The sequence below is a fragment of the Anomalospiza imberbis genome, chromosome 2 (genome assembly GCF_031753505.1).
Source record: "Anomalospiza imberbis isolate Cuckoo-Finch-1a 21T00152 chromosome 2, ASM3175350v1, whole genome shotgun sequence".
Classification (NCBI taxonomy): domain Eukaryota; kingdom Metazoa; phylum Chordata; class Aves; order Passeriformes; family Viduidae; genus Anomalospiza; species Anomalospiza imberbis.
In genome coordinates, this window is record NC_089682.1 from 59,841,317 (window position 1) to 59,857,976 (window position 16,660).

General features: G+C 43.8%; 1 protein-coding gene and 1 long non-coding RNA gene across 2 annotated transcripts; one reads left to right on the top strand and one right to left on the bottom strand.

Moving 5' to 3' along the window:
• Positions 1-1,510: 1,510 nt before the first annotated feature.
• Positions 1,511-10,626, bottom strand: IL17D (interleukin 17D). Its single transcript, XM_068181314.1, has 3 exons — positions 10,400-10,626; positions 9,994-10,304; positions 1,511-2,210 (listed from the first exon to the last, which is right to left on the bottom strand). Exons 1-3 carry the CDS (start codon positions 10,412-10,414, stop codon positions 1,895-1,897), a joined length of 642 nt encoding a protein of 213 aa, XP_068037415.1. The 5' UTR covers positions 10,415-10,626; the 3' UTR covers positions 1,511-1,894.
• Positions 2,890-5,570, top strand: LOC137469008 (uncharacterized). The gene is made up of 2 exons (XR_010996305.1): positions 2,890-3,622; positions 3,909-5,570. It is a non-coding gene; the product is annotated as an uncharacterized lncRNA (long non-coding RNA).
• Positions 10,627-16,660: the final 6,034 nt, after the last annotated feature.

A 16,660-nucleotide genomic window follows, 5' to 3' on the forward strand; every position in this document is an offset into this window, starting at 1 on the left:
TACATTCTGTGGGGAAAAGGTAACTACCTATAATTGCTGGCAGCAGCCAGGCAATTACCTGTTCTCTGAGTAGTATAAACGTTTTATGACCATCTCTGAACTCACCTTTGAGAATCCCCTTGAGATAGAAGCATCACAATCGGAGGAAACACAGATCTAAAGACAAGGAGAATTGAGGAAAAGCATCTGCACAAAAAACACAACTACAGACTTCAATCTGACATTGTGATGGGAATCTTTATTCATTTCTGGAGTTCTTAAAGTTATTTTAGGCTTTGTAAGAGGTTTCACAGATAGCACTGTAAAAATGCTATCAGAGAGGTTTCACAGATAGCACTGTAAAAATGAGTCAGAGAGAGCACAATCAATAATTATGCACCAAGACATGGAGCTGTGATGTGACTTTCATTCTGTCTTCAACTGGCTAATTGTGATTAGCTCACAGTCTTTCCATTCTTCATGCAACAACACTCCAAAGAAGAGTTGTTTATGTAACGTAGGGGCTTTCTCTGCTATGAATTAAGGCCAATTTCAAGATTCATGATTTAGCAAATACATTGCTGTATATGATGTTTATTCTGTAAAGATATTGCAGTCATGATCTTTCATCTGTAAAATAGATTCTCTGCTGTGCATTCAGAGGTTTATCTGTTTTGGTGAGGGTGGCCCTCTGAGGAATTACATTTGTGCAAGGCATGCCTGGTTGTTCCTGATTCTCATTCACTAGGCTGAGTCAATTTCAGTCTCTTATTCTGGAAATGCAAGTTTTTGTGTATGCAGGGTTTCTGGTGAGGGCCTACCATCAAGTTCCATCAGCATAAGGCTGCACAGATGGCAGGCTGCCCGGTCAGCTTTTGCAGGTGATCGTCTGTTACATGTAGCATAAGGAGAAATGAGTAACAGCAACTGTAAATCAGTTGGATTTAACAAGTTTGGATTGGCTGGGACTCAACTCAATGACCTCTTGTAGGATCTGGAAGTTAAGACCTAAGACCTGCTTACTCACCTGCAGCGCACCTGAGGTGAAGCTGATCCTGGGTATTTTCTTTTTAATGGGGAATCTCCTCTCCTAAAATGAAAAAGGTTTTGGCCTTTCAGCTGCATAGAACACAGTTTTACCACAAGGAAGTTAAGCAGTCAGTGATGGATGAAATCGAATACAGAATTCTTGAGACCCAAACTGTGTTTTTCCTAATTGGTATTTTCTGTGTAATTAGACACAGTCCACATCAAGAAAGTCTGCTTCATTTTTACAATATTCTAGCATGTTTTTTCTCAACACCTTTGTACCCTTAGCAATTTGGCAAGTTTAAAAATAGCAAGCACATAGAGTATTGCTTCATGAATGACTCCAACTCAGCAAAGGTTTCCTTTCTGTAGTGTATAAATTAGCCAAAGAGGTAGCATCTCAGAGGCAAAGCTTGGAGTTTATGCAGTATAAAGGGACACTCTCCCAGCCTGAGAAATTGTCCTTTTAACTGCTGATTTGTCACGTATGGCAGCTGAGTGATTTTATATAAGGGTACTTAAAAGTAGAATATAAGAGATTCCTTAAAAATATCTACAACCAGTAGCCTGCTATAGTAATAGCTACCATGTCTTACAGTTGCATCATCTTCTAAAATTTACTGTGAATAAGCAAAGATAAATGTTCTGTTCTAAGGAAAAAAAAAGGCTACTTTGCAGTTTGCAATAATGAAATAAACACGTTTACACGAGCGAAAGAAATAGAATTAATTGCCATGTCTAATGAACTGAGGGACTAGACTTTCCATCTTATATCTGAAATAACTGTAAGCAGAAAAAGAGGGTGACCGAGTGTGTTTGCTGCGGCACTGCAGTTTCCTGAGGTGGTGAGATGATGATGTGAGGCCAGTACGGAAACATGACTTCTTCATTCTGATGAGGGCTTGTTCTGGCCCACCAGCAACTTCAGTTCCTGCTTATCTATGCTGGAATTGACGCTCTCTGCCTCCTTTTCCTGCTCGGGGACGCAGGTGCAGCCCACAGGGATGGTGATGTAATCCTCGGTGTAGATGTAGCGGCCCCCGGCGCAGGCGGGCGTGCGGCGCAGGACGACGGTGGGCATGAACACCGGGGTGCTGCGGAAGTGCAAGCTCTCCTCGCCAAAGATCCCCATCAGGCAGCCTTTGCACAGGCAGTAGGCTTCAGGAATGTACTTAGGGTATCTCGTGGGATCATAGGAAATTCTAGAGGGAAGCAAATAAAGATTCATTAGTACCTCTCAAACCAGGTATATTCATGTGGAATTATATAATCTTATATATTATTATATCATTATAATAATTATATCATGTTTTTGTTGTCTTCGCCAGGAAAAAGAGCTGTAGCTGATGCTGTCTGGCTTCTAATTTGTAAGGTGTAAAGGAGAAAACATGAACAGGTTACAGAACTGATTAGGTCCTACAGTGCACATGGAAGTATGAAGTGTCTGGCTTTCTGAATTGTGAGATTCAAGGGTTTAAAGAGAATGAGTTTTGCATTTTGGACTGAATAGGCAAAGAGAGCATTAAAAAGGACGCTTGGGCATTTCTAAACTTTTTATCTGCCTTGAGTTCTTCAAAAACAGGTACAAATCCTCGTTAACATTATTATTGTTAAGGCCATAACATGATGTTTTAAAATTTAGTAATTTTACTAGAATTGAATTGTATTATTATTTCTATGATAGGTTTTTCTCCCTAGTATATTTGGGGTCATAAATGTGACTTCCCCTTGAAAGCAGAACTCTGTATTGCTTTTCTAATTCGTATCTACTGTATCTTCCTCTAACCACAGAAGAGCAACATTTTCATGCCCACACTGAAATAAACTGCAGCTTCCTGGGATGAGGTATCCACAGCTTCTCTGGGCAACCTGTGCCAGTGTCTCGCCACCCTCACTTCTTAAATCTTCCCAGTATCTGATCTAAACCTGCTGTCTTCCAGTTTAAAGCCATTATTCCTTGTCCTGTCACTCCATGGCCTTGTGAAGAGTCCTTCTCCAGCTATCTTATAGGCCCCCTTGAGATACTGGAAGGTTCAACCTGTCTTTATAGGAGAGGTTCTCCATCCTTTGAGTGTTTTCATGGCCTTCTCTGGACTCACTCTAACAGGTCCATGTTCTTCTTGTGTTGTGGTCCCAGAGCTGGATGCAGTCCTCCAGGTGGGATCTCTTAATAGATCTTAAAGTGATCTTAATAGATTTAAAGCAATTTCTAAATTGTGTTTCCCAGGGTTGGCAGCACTTTCTTGGGTATCAAAGTGTTCACCTTTTATCTCTTCAGACTGTCTCTGAGACGAGAAAAGGTTTCAGGTTTGGAAGAGGCCGAACCCTAAGTCTGCCCCAAGCTGTGACTGCAGTCACTGCTAGTCAACAAAATCTGTCCTTGTGAGAACATGCAGCCTGGCTCTCCCTCTCACACCCACCCTTGGGTTGACACTGATGTTTTCCTGGTCACAGGATTGATCAAGGAACTCATTCAGCTAAGGAATAACTCCATCAGAAGCTCAGGTTTGGTCTGTCAGCTGTCTTGCCACACATGTACACAGAGCTCTGCACCAACCAGCCAGAGTGAACAAGCAGCTTAGGCAGGGACAGAAGGGAGCTGCCCTTTTCAGAAGTATCACCAGTTTATCTGGTTAAAGGAAATCTGGAATCACCGCTTTTGCCAAACACAAACTTGATTATCCTGTCATCAAGGAAAAGAGACTTTTTAATATTTATATAATGACCATTATGTATTTATTTATATATATATATATATATATATATATATATATAAATTTAAATAATTTGTTTTCCTCACAAAAAAATCTGACCAGTTCCCTAATAGCCAGACATCTGTGATGTTGCAGATATTTTTTGCAATGCTCTTCTGTCCCATTTATACTTGCTTACTTCCCCAGGAAATACCTTCATGTTACAGGATCTCACACCAGTGTGAAATAAAATGTCTGGTAGCCAGCAGAAGGGAAGAAAGGGGAACACAGGCCTTTCTACTGTGATATATTCCCATTTCAAACTCAAGTGTGAATAATTTCAGTGGTGGATTGTTAAACACACCATGTGTCAAGTTATTGGTATTTTCTCTACTGTGTTATCTCTAGCACCTGGTTTATGATGTTACTGGAAAGCATGAATATGCTTCTGCATGCAAACATGAGAGGTTTCACTGATAACAGGAGAACACTGGAACTAGAATCATGGTCTACAACCACCTTTCTCCTCCAAATTCCCACGTGGAAAAAGTCAAGTATTAATGGGGTGGGTTTTTTGAAAGATGGTGTGGTTGTGGCAAGGTTTTCTACTTTCCAAGGGGAAAAAATCTCTTATATTACTAAGTTCGATGTTAATACATCACGTGGGAACTGGAAAGAATGAGAGAGAATCCAAACTTTATGATGGATTCAAAATATAGATGTGGTTTTGCATCCAGACCAGAACTTCAAGACTGAAGCCTCTAAGTAATGCCCCCTGAAATTAATACCTGAACTCAAATGTCACTAAAATTTGGAGCCATATACAAGGTTCTGCATCTTCAGCTCAAACCTGTTCAGAAAAGCCTTTTAAATAAAACCTTATTTTGTCTTTCTAGGCAACCCAGACCTCTTGGGTAGGAGCCACTAAGAAACACCAACCAGTACAAGTCATGTTTTCACATCTTCTCCTAGAAGAGGGTAAACATTTTTGATCAGATTAACTAACCAGGTAAAAATGCATGCTCCAAGTTCCTGCTATGTCTTTCCTTACACCCAAGAGATGGATGGAGCTGGGAAGAGTGGTGGAGAACCAGAGAAGTGCAACTTTCCCCTGGTACTGAAGTGTCCCCTGCAGCCTTGTGTCACTTGCTGTGGCCACTGCTGCAAACCAGACAGCCCAGACACTTTGATGAGGATTGCCCATGTCCTGTGAACTCAGGTCACTGCTGTGGAAGGCCAAGTCTGCCTCGCCAGATCTCCTGGTTCACAAGTGACAGGAGCAGCGAGCTGTGCTGGGCTGCTCTGTTCCCATCTGCTGGAACAAGAAGCAGGTTTGTGCTGAACTGGAATTGCTAATGAAGTGTGACTAGGCTGCTTTTCCTTATGACCCTATGAGTGCTTTGAGAGCTCCCAGTGAAAAACAAACTTCCTGCCATTTACATACTGAGCATGGAAACTCAAGAGAAAACTTTCTGTCAGAAGCAAAACATTTGCAGAGTCTTTATCTGCCTTCTCCTGTACCACTACTTTTAAAAGTAGTATTTTTAATAATACTGTCACTTCATAATTTCCGAGCTTCTGATTCCACAGGGTCAGATGCTGTGCTGAGCCAGGGAGCCGACTCTTCAGAAAATCAGTGTTAGCACTGGGCTTACAGCTGGATGTTATCAAAAGTCTAATAAGCAGATCATCATCCCCTTCCTTCACACTCTGAAATACTTACAGGATTAAGAGCTAACAGCTTTTTTCCCCTCCTTGCCAAGACATTTCTCTCCCTATAGCAGGTGTTCTTTTGTTCATGTTATGCTTTATTTTTTATACAGGCAGCAATATAGGTATTACTACTATGGGTAGCACAGTGCTTGCACAGTGCTAGCCCAGTGCTAACTGATTTTCTGAAGAGCTGTACAGACGTGCTCAACTAAAAAGGATGACAGCTCTGCATCCCCTTGTATTCTTTCCCTTGGCTACATCTTTGGGATATGCATACCATGCCACATGGTAATGTTAAATCCTGGAAAATGCCTTGGATAAGCTTCTAGAAAATAACTGGAGTATTATTTGAAGGAAAGCCCTCCTGTACGACTTTGTTCAACACACTGCAGACAAGCTTGGCTTTTACCAGTGAAAAATGACTTGCCTGTATTACTTGTATTAAGAATTTATGTAAATGAGCACTAAACCAAGGATGCTTATAATCTGAAACTGATTTTTGAAAAACAGAAAAAACAAGCTTGGCAATGTTTGAGAGAGGGACTGGCTAACTTGGCTAACATCATCAGAGCAACACTGATAATAAAAGTTAAATCTTTATAAATTAACCATTAGGAGATGCAGAATTAGGCCCCGGTGGCAGAAACAAAAGCCACAGGATTTGGAAATTCAGAAACCTGAAAGACTTCTTGAATACACACAAAAAATTTTGCTAAAATCCCATAGAAGTGTGTTTGCAAACTAGTTATGATTGTTATTGTAGCCTTAAGACATCAGAAAATAAGAAATAGAGCTGATAGCTACAGCTGGTTAATGAATGTCACCTGTGCTCTGTAGCACCATGAATAGAATCACAAATCAGCATTACCTGTAAAAGTTCTGCTGACTTCAGCGGGATCAGATTTTTCAACATTTGTTCTGAGCTTCATGATCAGACCCCCCACAAATGTTTAGGCAGACATGTAAAATTAATCCTTTTTATAATGGCTCTTGTCCATGAGCAACTTTTCTGTGCATCTCTGGAGCTGTGCTTGCCCTGCTAATGATTCACCATGATTGGTGAATGGCTTCTGTAAATGTTAACAAGAGCACCCATCCTGTGCTGTCAGTAGGGTCTGCAGGTCCACCCATATCATTAATTCTTGTTAAGCAATTCTGAACCACAGCAGTAGCCAAGTGCTACTTGCACTTGCCAGAATGTCCTTGTACAGGCAGGCTTTCTGGATTTCATTGACTGCCCATGTAATAGCGCTAAAAAAGACAAGCAACCCCTGGATAGATGTCACAAGCTGGCACACAGTCAGCCTGATGATTTCATGGAAGGATGATTTCATGGCAGAACTCCTCCTGCTGGCTCTATTTTTTAAAAAAAGCTGAGTAATTTGTAGCCCAACTTCCTGAACTGCTGAGCAAATGCAGCATGCTCAACTGACTTCAGGGAACTCTGCTGTCTCTTTATAGCTCTGCAGAGCAAAGAGTGATTCACGTGATTAAACTCTGTGCCCTGAGTTATATACTGATCTCCTGTGGCCACCAGGATGGAATTTCAGTATCAGACACATGAACAAGTATTTTCCCCCTAACTTTTGCCTTAAATACCACTTGTTGGTTGCTGTTAGCAGCAGGGTTTGGGACCAGATGGATCGGAGGTGCAATCCATGTACAACTCCTGTATCTCTGGTTTGCAGCAAACCAAAAGTGATGTAAGTCTTGATTTTTGTATAACCAAATTAAATGACCAAGTAATGGAAAATAAACAATAAGCATAGAACAAAGACAAGCAAAGAAGCCACACAAGAATTATCTGAGCTTTGAGCCAGTCAAAACTAATTCTTCCACACTTAAACAGAATGACAGGCTTGGGATACAGATAATGCAGTAGAGTCAACATTATACACAGTTCTCTAAGTAATATATTTGATTCTTTCTCATAAATGCTGATATGAAAAAATTCCAGTTGACTTGGACTGAACAGTCATGTGAACAGAAGAATTACAAGCAGCAGCGTTAAACAGCTGGGAGCAGGTGCCTGGGGAGATATTCAGGGAAAGGTAAGTAGAGCCAGACTTAATATCTTTATTATTAATGACCTGGAATAGGGAGTATAAACAGTATGTTAATGAAATCTGCAGATGGTAACAATGGGAAATGCTGCAACACCAGTGAAGACAGAGAAACAGCATGAGGTATCTCAGGCATTAAAATGCACGTCAAAAAGAAAAAAGAGCCTTTATGCACAGAGCAGAAATGAACAGCACTGTAAGTCTTTAGGTGCAGAAAAGAAGCCGGAGAGCAGGATGTCTGTGAGACGCTGGAACGGGACAGGCACCTTGATGCAAATTTCAAGTAGTCAAAATCAGCCATTGAGTAGTTTCCTATCAGAGCATACAAGAGGGGTCTGCCTACAGTGAATTTATTTATGAGCATTCACCAACTTTGGTGATTCAGAAGGCAGTTCAGGAGATAGCAATGAATCTGTGAAGGGGCACAATTTACGAGGGAAAAGAATTAAATGCAAGTAGGCTTGTCAGGAAAGTACTGTACGGAAGAGAGCCGTGTGCAGCTTTTCAGATTAACACTCCAGCCATGGAGAAGAAATTGTTGGGACTGTATAAGTGAAATTGGTTAACCATTGACAAAGCATAATGGGACATTACTTGTGGTCTTTAATGGAGAGCTGTGTGTCCCTCTCAAAGATATGGAGTAACTCTAATAGGATTAAGGAACTTCCAGGGTACCCTGTTGAAGACCACAGAACAAAACAAATTTTCACATCTAGCTTCAAAATCTATGAGATAGCAGGTGGTAATAGCTAATTAGCAATCTTATACTTTACACTTTAATTACACATCTTGAGATATCTATTGCTGTCTCATTGCACACTAATGATACAGTAAAAATGCAGTCACAAAAAAAGCTGTAAATGAGGTCTGTTAACTGGACAGAATACTCAGGCCTCTTTATCATAAAGAAACGTTTTTCCTCTGAATATTTTAGATTTTGCTTTCAATGGTGTAATACTTCTCCCCTACTATCTTTTACAATTCCTAGCTTGGAATTCCTAGCTTGGAGATGTCATCAAGTTACTTGTATGTGAATAGTTAGTGGTCTGTCTGAAAACACTTGGATGAAAAGTACAGTGGATTTACTTTTGTAAGCCAAGCCCCAAAAAGCATCTGGTTCTCTGTTAAGAAGCCTATACAGAGCTCCAACTGAAAATAAATACCTGTCCAACGAGATGTAAGGATGAAGGCACGGTTTTCAAACCAGAGGAACAATTTTCTGATACCACTAGTGTTTTCCAAAACCACTGTAAAAAATACTTGAGCCCAATGGTAGGTGTTTCACTCATGGTATTTGCTTTGTGCACTCTTAGGTAGCTTAAAAATCCTCAGTCTTCTTAGAGAAAATGTATTTCTAAAAATACTTTGCTTATGAAAGGCTTACTGAGCAAATAAACCATCTTTCTCTCAGTAGGATTTCTTCTTACACTGAAAGCGAGCAAAACCCATGCCATAAAATAAATATTTATTGGAGAGCCTAACAAGGAGATAACTGTTTGCTGAATACACAGGAACTGCATCAAAGTGTATACCAGGGATAATGTATAAAAAGTAGCAAGAAAGTCAGTTCCTTTTAAGTTTGCACGTTTTAGCTCCCTGTTGTTTGCAGTCTTTTACAGAAAGCTGTAAACAGAACTCGGTCTTATTCAAACCACCAGAAGACTTCATAATCTTCTGAGAATATGATCACACACTGGGTTTAGTGTACGAGATCAGTGCTTTCCAAGCTTTTCCAGAGCTCCCTGTAGACGTGCAGGCCCTTGTTTCATGCATTAACCAGCCTCACAACAAATTTACTTTATTAGTTGTTTTTATGCCCCCTAAAAATAGTCTGTCAGACCCTTTTTCCACCTCAGGGGAAGGAGGTTTGCAAAGCACAGGTTGAAAACACAGGTGTAGAATACTGCTGTACTCATTCCTTGCCTATGCTCCTACAGCAAATGGGACATCCAGCCCTTGGGAGTGTTCGGTAGGTGAAGATACGGCTCTGTTGGTGGGTGGGAACACAGACTGTACCCTGATGTATTTTAGAAACAGAGGCGCGTCTGGAGTCACATTTTGGGGAAAGCATCTGAGCCCCTCTGTGGCTGCTGCAGAGTCAAGAGGTGCTTCTTTGGTGGTGGTCCTTTGCTGAGGGTCCTCTGATTATCACATATGACAATTTGCCCAAGTGACTTTTTGAGGGTGGTCTGTGCTCCCGGGTGGGTGTGAGCTCCATCTCATGGCTTGCTCCACCTCATTCATTTCTCTTTTTGCCCGCTAGACATACTCCTCACACAAGCTGTTTTTACATAATTACCTTATATCGCCTACTTAGACTGTGTTTTAGCACTTTTCCTGGCTGCTGCCCGGTGCCGCGGCCGCCCTTCGCCTCCCGAGCCGCCCCGGGCACGGCGCGGCAAAGCCGGCGGAGTCCGGCGCTGCCGGTGCCGCACGGGGACACCGCCTCGGCTCCCTTCAGCCCGCCGGGCCCCCTGAGGCGGCCGCACCTCCCTTCCCCCGGCGCCCGGAGTCACCTGTATGCCCAGGGCGATGCGCTGCGCAGGTTGACGGGGAGCCGGACCCTCTTGTCTGCGGGCGGCCGTGCCCCGGCGGGGCAGCTGGCGTTGTTCTGGCGGCCCGGCGGCTCGGGCTGCAGGGTGTGGTGGAAGGCGCTGAGCATGCCCGCCGCCAGCCGCCCGTACAGCTGCTCCAGCAGCTCCTCGGGCCGCTCGCCGCAGCTCCGGGTCCGCGCCGGCCGCTGCTTGGGCGCCCTGGCGGCCTCCGGGCGGAGCGGGAGCAGCGCCGCGCAGAGCAGCGCCAGCAGCGCCGCCAGCGCCGCCCGCACCTGCAACGACAACGCCGTCAGCGGGGATGGGGACACCGGGGACGCCGCGCCCGCCACCGCCCGCGCCCCGCAGCCCCCGGCCCGCAGCCCCTTACCCTGCCTCGCTGCATGGTGCCCGGGCTGCTTCTCCTCCAGGGAGCCGGGGAGAGCGGCGGGCTGCGGCGCCGCGCCGTGCCACTGGCTCTCCCGGCGGAGGAGCTGTTGGAAAAGTGCCCCGCGCCTCACTGCATCTCCCCTGGCCTCGCCTGCCAGGAACATGTTCGGCGGCGCTCACGGCGGCGGCGAGCGCCCGGCGCCGGGCGCGGGCCGGTCCCGCATCCCAGCGCTGCCCGCAGCCCCGGGGATAGCCCGTGGGCACGGGCGGGCACGGACGGATCCAGGCCCCGGCCCCGCCGGCCGCCGCCCCGCCCCGGGGCCCCGCCGCGGCCACCCCGCCGAGCCACGGGCCCGGCGCTCCCCGCAAGCCCGGGGCTGCCGTCGGGAGCCCCGCTCTCCCTCCCACCGCACCGGCGGCACGGGCAGGAGCCGAGCTCTCCCTAACCCCGCCGGGACACTCGGCATCCAGTGGCAACCTCTGAGGCAGAGCCAGACGGATTTGCCCAGTCGGAGCCAAAGTGTCAAGGCTGATGTGAAAAAATGTGGGGATTTACAGCTGGGGAAGGGACTGCTCTAGCCCCGACCCTCCCAGTCACTTTAGGGCGATTGGCACTGTCCCTCGTAGGAGTTTGGGATTTCCGACTTGTCCGATTCCAGGTAGCACCTTTGGCACGTTTCTCCATCCCAACTGCGTCGTTTCTCCAGCAGGCATTGAGGTGGCTGATGTCCAGCACGAAGACTGGGTCTGGCCACCGTGAGGCCTGATCCTCCCGTTCCTCCTGCCTGGAGCAGACACCCAGGGCAGGGTCACTCTGCTGGCTGCAAGAGAAGCCGCCTCAGAAGAAGAGCAATTTGCACTGTACGTGCTTTAAGGAGGTCGAGGTGAGTCTCACCTCCAATGGCTTCTCCATCTATTCTGTACTTTTAAAAACACATGATACAATATAATCATGGTCTCTGACACAATTCATCACTTGAATCAAGTATTTCATGTGCTCTAATTAAGTCTTGCACATCTATTAAGGTATTTAGGATGAGGACAGTTAAATATGAAAATACTGGTTGGGAATAAGGGAAAATGGGACTATAGCTCATACAAAGACTGAGAAACTCCAACTTGGTACCACAGAAATATAAGACCAAATATAAGACTTCACCAAACAGGCTGGATTTGAAACAGGATGGTCTGGCATTCATAAATGTAATGAAGTGACTTGATTTTGTGGTTTCTGAAAAGTCATACAATTAAATCTAACTATGATTTTTAGTGATTTTGGTGCCCTATGCATCACATATCAGTATCACTTATTAGCAGTATCTTGACCTTTAACTGTGTGGGATTTGAATCAGATTTCAGCTCTGAGGAAGGACAGCTTTAAATTGAATTTCAAATTCTCTTTTGCAGTCAGGTCCTCAAGCAAAAGACTGGGACAAGGTGTGTGTCCATTTAGCCCAGACCAGTCTAACCCCTGACGATGCACCTGGCCTTATGTTACTTCACCACTTTCGAGTGGTGTGTGTGGCAACATGGCAAATATTTATCACCATAGGTCTTTTTATATTACTCTTCCTAAGACCAATCAGCATCTTCAGAAATTTCAGATTTCTGAGTAGCAAGAGGATGTCACACTTGGCTTTGCAAAACATGAGTTTTATGTACTTCCTTTGTATGCATCAATATTTCTGCCTCAAAAAATCAGAGCAGATGAAAAGAAAACAATGGCAAAGGCGTTAAATTGCCATTGAATTTAAGGCTTTATGTCTTATCTAGGCAATATTCTAATTCTGTACGATAGTTGCATTGTATTGTCTCATGAAAAATCACATTGATTCAAATAATAAAAAGCACAGAAGGTCAGCAAAAGAGATTCCACTACAGAGGAACTAAGAGTGCTATGCCAGTTCTTGTGGCATAGTCTACCCTGGAGACATCTGAGTCATAAAATATTCCCTAATACACTTGGGCAACTTAGGTTCTTCCATGACTTTAAGAAATTACTAACTAGTATCTTTTTAATTGGTGTTAGTTTATAATTTTCTTAGAATTTGAGGGGGATTTAAAATATCTATGTAAATGAAATATTGAAAAAATATTTAGTAATATGAAATCTGTCCTGAATGGGATGTAATACAGGATATTTCAATCAATGGATTCAGAACTATGTCTTTCACTTTTATGTAATATTCTAAATGTTCTTTCTGGAGATTGTAATTCAATATTTATATTTGGGAGTGGTATCTACCTCCTGAGATTATCACCACAGTGATCAGTGTCAGATAATAAGTTCAGTTCCACAAATTCCTGCTATGAGAAAGTCAGGATGTTTCAAAGAAAATTAAGCTCAGCAAGAATAAGACAGACATTTTTAGTGAGTTCATATAAATAAGAAGAAACATTTTCTGCACCTGATTTCACCAGAGAGCCATGTTAAACACTGAAGCATGTTTAATAAAGGACACACTAGGTCTGTGTCTTCAGCCTTACATTGTTACTAACAGCTGGAGAAAATGTGTCATAGCAGGAGAAAAAAATCCTTTTCAAATATGTTATCATCAGACCATTATCATAATTTGGAAAATTGCTTCGGAATCATTGGAATGATGGTGAAAGCCTGATAGTAAATGTAAGAATGTAGCCCTTGCCAGACACATTAATCCCCAAGGAGCAGCGTTGTCAGGACATTTTCTGGTTGGGGTTGTTGTCTTCCATAGCTGCTCTGGCACATGACAGCTGGTTTCAGATACTATGGTTCACACATAAATAAATCACATTATTGTGACAAACATTATTAATGATACCACAGTAATGTGCTTGTCACAAAAAAGACAGAATTGCCCTACACTGGTATATTCCAACTGCTTATTCCCATCCTGCTACAGCATTAATGAGATCCTGTCTCTATCTGAAATGATGATGTGAAAAAAGTTTTAAAAATCATCGTACAGACCTTCAAGTTGAACAACTCAAGTTGTGGGGTGGAACAAATCATCCAGGTGGCATCCCCAGCACGTATAAATCTTCAGAGAGAGAATTAAATTACTCCCAGAAGATGTCCTTCTGCCTCACATTCTGTTTGCAGATAACCTGTCACCCAAACTCTTCTGTTCCCATTCATCTTCCCTGCAGTTGTGATACCACTTTGCAGTGTCCTTGGCATGGCATCTTCTGCAGCAGCATCTCAGAATATTTTACAGTTTTTATGCAATTTATCTCTGCAAAAGTGAATTCTTAAGAAGTGCAGACTCTTCCAAAGACTTAATTTTGCCAACGGGGAAACTGAGGAGCAAACATGTTAAAAATAGCCTTTTTACAATAAAGTTGATAATCTATGTCCTTGACATCAAGAATACATAAAACATAGCAAATTAGATTAATTTCTTATGATCTCACACTGCTCTTGCAAAGGAACCAAAATAAACAGTCCTTTATAATAAAATTTAATCATAAAACTATTTACTGGCAATTTTGGATGCCCCATCCCTGAAAGTCTTCAAGACCAATTTGGATGGGGCTTGAAGCAACCTGGTCTAGTGGAAGGTGTCGCTGCCCACAACAGGGGGATTGGAACTGGATGATCATTAAGGTCTCTTCCAACCCAAACTATTCTATGATTCTATGAACTTTATCTTTGTACAAATTTCAATTCCTATTTTACTCGGGAATAGCTTTGTTTTAGAAGTAAGAAGTCATGTAATCTGACAAAGGATGTTCAGAGAAAAACATGAAAAATGTGATTAAGAATGTTTTCATGCTGTAGAGTTAGGCATGTTCAGAAATAAGTACTACTCAAATAGTCATTTATATCTGGCTACTGTACAAAGAGATGTTTTTCATACATATAAAGAGAAAGGTAACTTGGTATGTAAAGTTCCTGTCCATAATATTTTCATGACAATAGAAGCTAAAATACCTCATGAGTCAGTTTCTCGAGGGGGTCGGCATTTACTTAGGTTTAATGTTGCTGCTCTTCTAACATAAAATAATAAATTAATACAATAGCAGGAATCTTAAATGATTAATCTGCTAATTCCAAAAAAATAATCATGAGGTGGGGGTTTAAATGCTGCTGGAAGCATGTACCTGCAGAGATGTAGTCTGTTTTGTGCAACCAAGCCTGAAAAAAAGTTTCTGCTTGAATTTTGTGGATGAAAATAGAGTTATTTGGCTCATTCAGGGCTCCACTCCTGTGGTTTCTAAGACCTATTGCAGGACCAAGGACATCCTACACGGCAGCAGGGAATACAACTCACTGTACCTGAGCTAAATGCCAACCAAGGACAGGGTCAAGGACATCACATCAACATAGCACTGTAATCCCATATAACCCAGGTAATTATTTGAAACAAGCACTCCACTGGCCTGGCCACATTTCCTTGGAGAGCTGAGCTGCCTGAATCACACAGGTGTGCTCACCTGTGTGACAGCCTGAGGCATTCTAACATGGTGACTCGGCACTTCGGAGATGTGCCTGTAGCTTCTTTCTCAACAGATTCTAATTGTATGAATCTCCATCAGGGATCACTCTTTGGCCTTCAGTCCAGTCCTTGAGTCTAGTGTTCCCTCATATAGAACATCTTACACCAAAGAAGGAGGATGATGTGTTGAAGCTGCTTCCAAAGAATGGCTCCTGGCCCAGGCTTACCTTTGGATCATGCAAGGCAGTTGTCTGGGAGATTAATTGTCATGGCCCAAAACTGTGCTGCTGTGCACTGTTGTGCTACTGGTCTTACACAACAGCTGGGTACACATCCCCTCCTCTGCTCTGGGCTTGCCCTGGCAACATTGCAGTCCCAGTAGAGATGCAGCCGTAATGAACATGGCTTTGAAGGGGATAAACCTGGGCTACATCATTTTGACTGTCAGCAGGACTCATTATTCCGGTGTTGGAGCTGGATCACATGGCTGTCAGCTCACAACAAGCTCAACTGTGCTTGCAAAATAACATGCAAATTCATCATAACCCAAAGCATTATATAATCAGATCCTCATGCTATAGGAAACAGCATGTTACAGGAGTCCCTGGGAGTCTGTACATAGGAAACAACATGTTCCAGAACTGCCTGTGAGTTTGTGCAGGGCTGGAACAAAAGTGCAATTGTTTGTAATCCACAGAATTTTACCCAATGTACAGTTATGCATCTGGGCAAACTGGATCAAGAAACTGCTGCTGATCAAAATCTCTCTGATGTCAGCAGGAGTGTTTCTACAGACTAAGTTGTGAACGGAATCCCAAGTTAGTGGTACTTCATGCCACTTTATCATGGGCATGCCTATGTGATTGCAATGTTTGATTAGCTGCTGTATTGTATTTGCATGGCCCAACTTTGGTAGTGGGGGGGCTACAGGGATGGTTTTTGTGAGAAGCTGCCAGAAGCTTCCCCAATGTCCATTGGAGCCAATGCCAGCTGGCTCCAAAATGGATGTGCTGCTGATTAAGTCTGGACCTATTAGAAATAGTGGTAATGCCTCTGAGATAACATCTTTAGGAAGAAAAAGAAGAGAAAAAGTTACTGCACAGATGTAATTATGGCCAGAGAAGAGCAGGGTGAGAACACGTGAGAGGAACAGCCCTGCGGACACCAAGGTCAGGGCAGAAGGAGGGGCAGGAGGTGCTCCAGGCATCGAGTGGGAATTCCCCTCCAGCCCTTGGTGCAGACTGTGGTGAGTAGTTCTGCCCCTGCAGCCCGTGGAGATCCACAGGGATGCAGAGATCCACCTGGAGCCCGTGGAGGAGCCCATGTTGGAGCAGATGATGCCTGAGAGGAGGCAGTGACCCCATGGGAGGCTCCTGGGGAGAGGAGCCCATGCTGGAGCAGCCTGTCCTTGAAGGCCTGCATCCCGGGGAAGAGTGACCCACGCTGCAGCAGTTTGAGAGGGACTGTTGCTCATGAGATGGACTCACACTGGACAAGTTCATTGAGAACTGTCTCCCATGGGAGGGACCCCATGGTGCAGCAGGGGAACAACTCCTCTCCCTGAGCAGCAGGAGAAGCCATGGAACCGATCATGACCCCCATTCCCTGCCTCCCTGAGCTTCACTGTGGGAGGAAGTAGAGCTGGGAAGAAGGCAGGGGTGGGGGGAAGGTGTTTTGAAGGTTTATTTTACTACTCATTATCCTGCTCTGATTTTGTTAACAATAAACTCAATTAGTATCTCTAATTTAAATCTGTTTTGCCTGTGATGGTCTTTGGTGAGTAATCGCTCGGTCCTTATCTCAACCCATGAACCCTCTGTTATATTTTCTCTCCCCTGCCCAGC

Excerpts from the sequence above, each read along its gene's own strand:
- IL17D (XM_068181314.1), bottom strand. Across the intron at positions 2,211-9,993 it reads GCATCGCCCTGGGCATACAG|AATTTCCTATGATCCCACGA; the intron begins GTGACTCCGGGC and ends GCTTCCCTCTAG.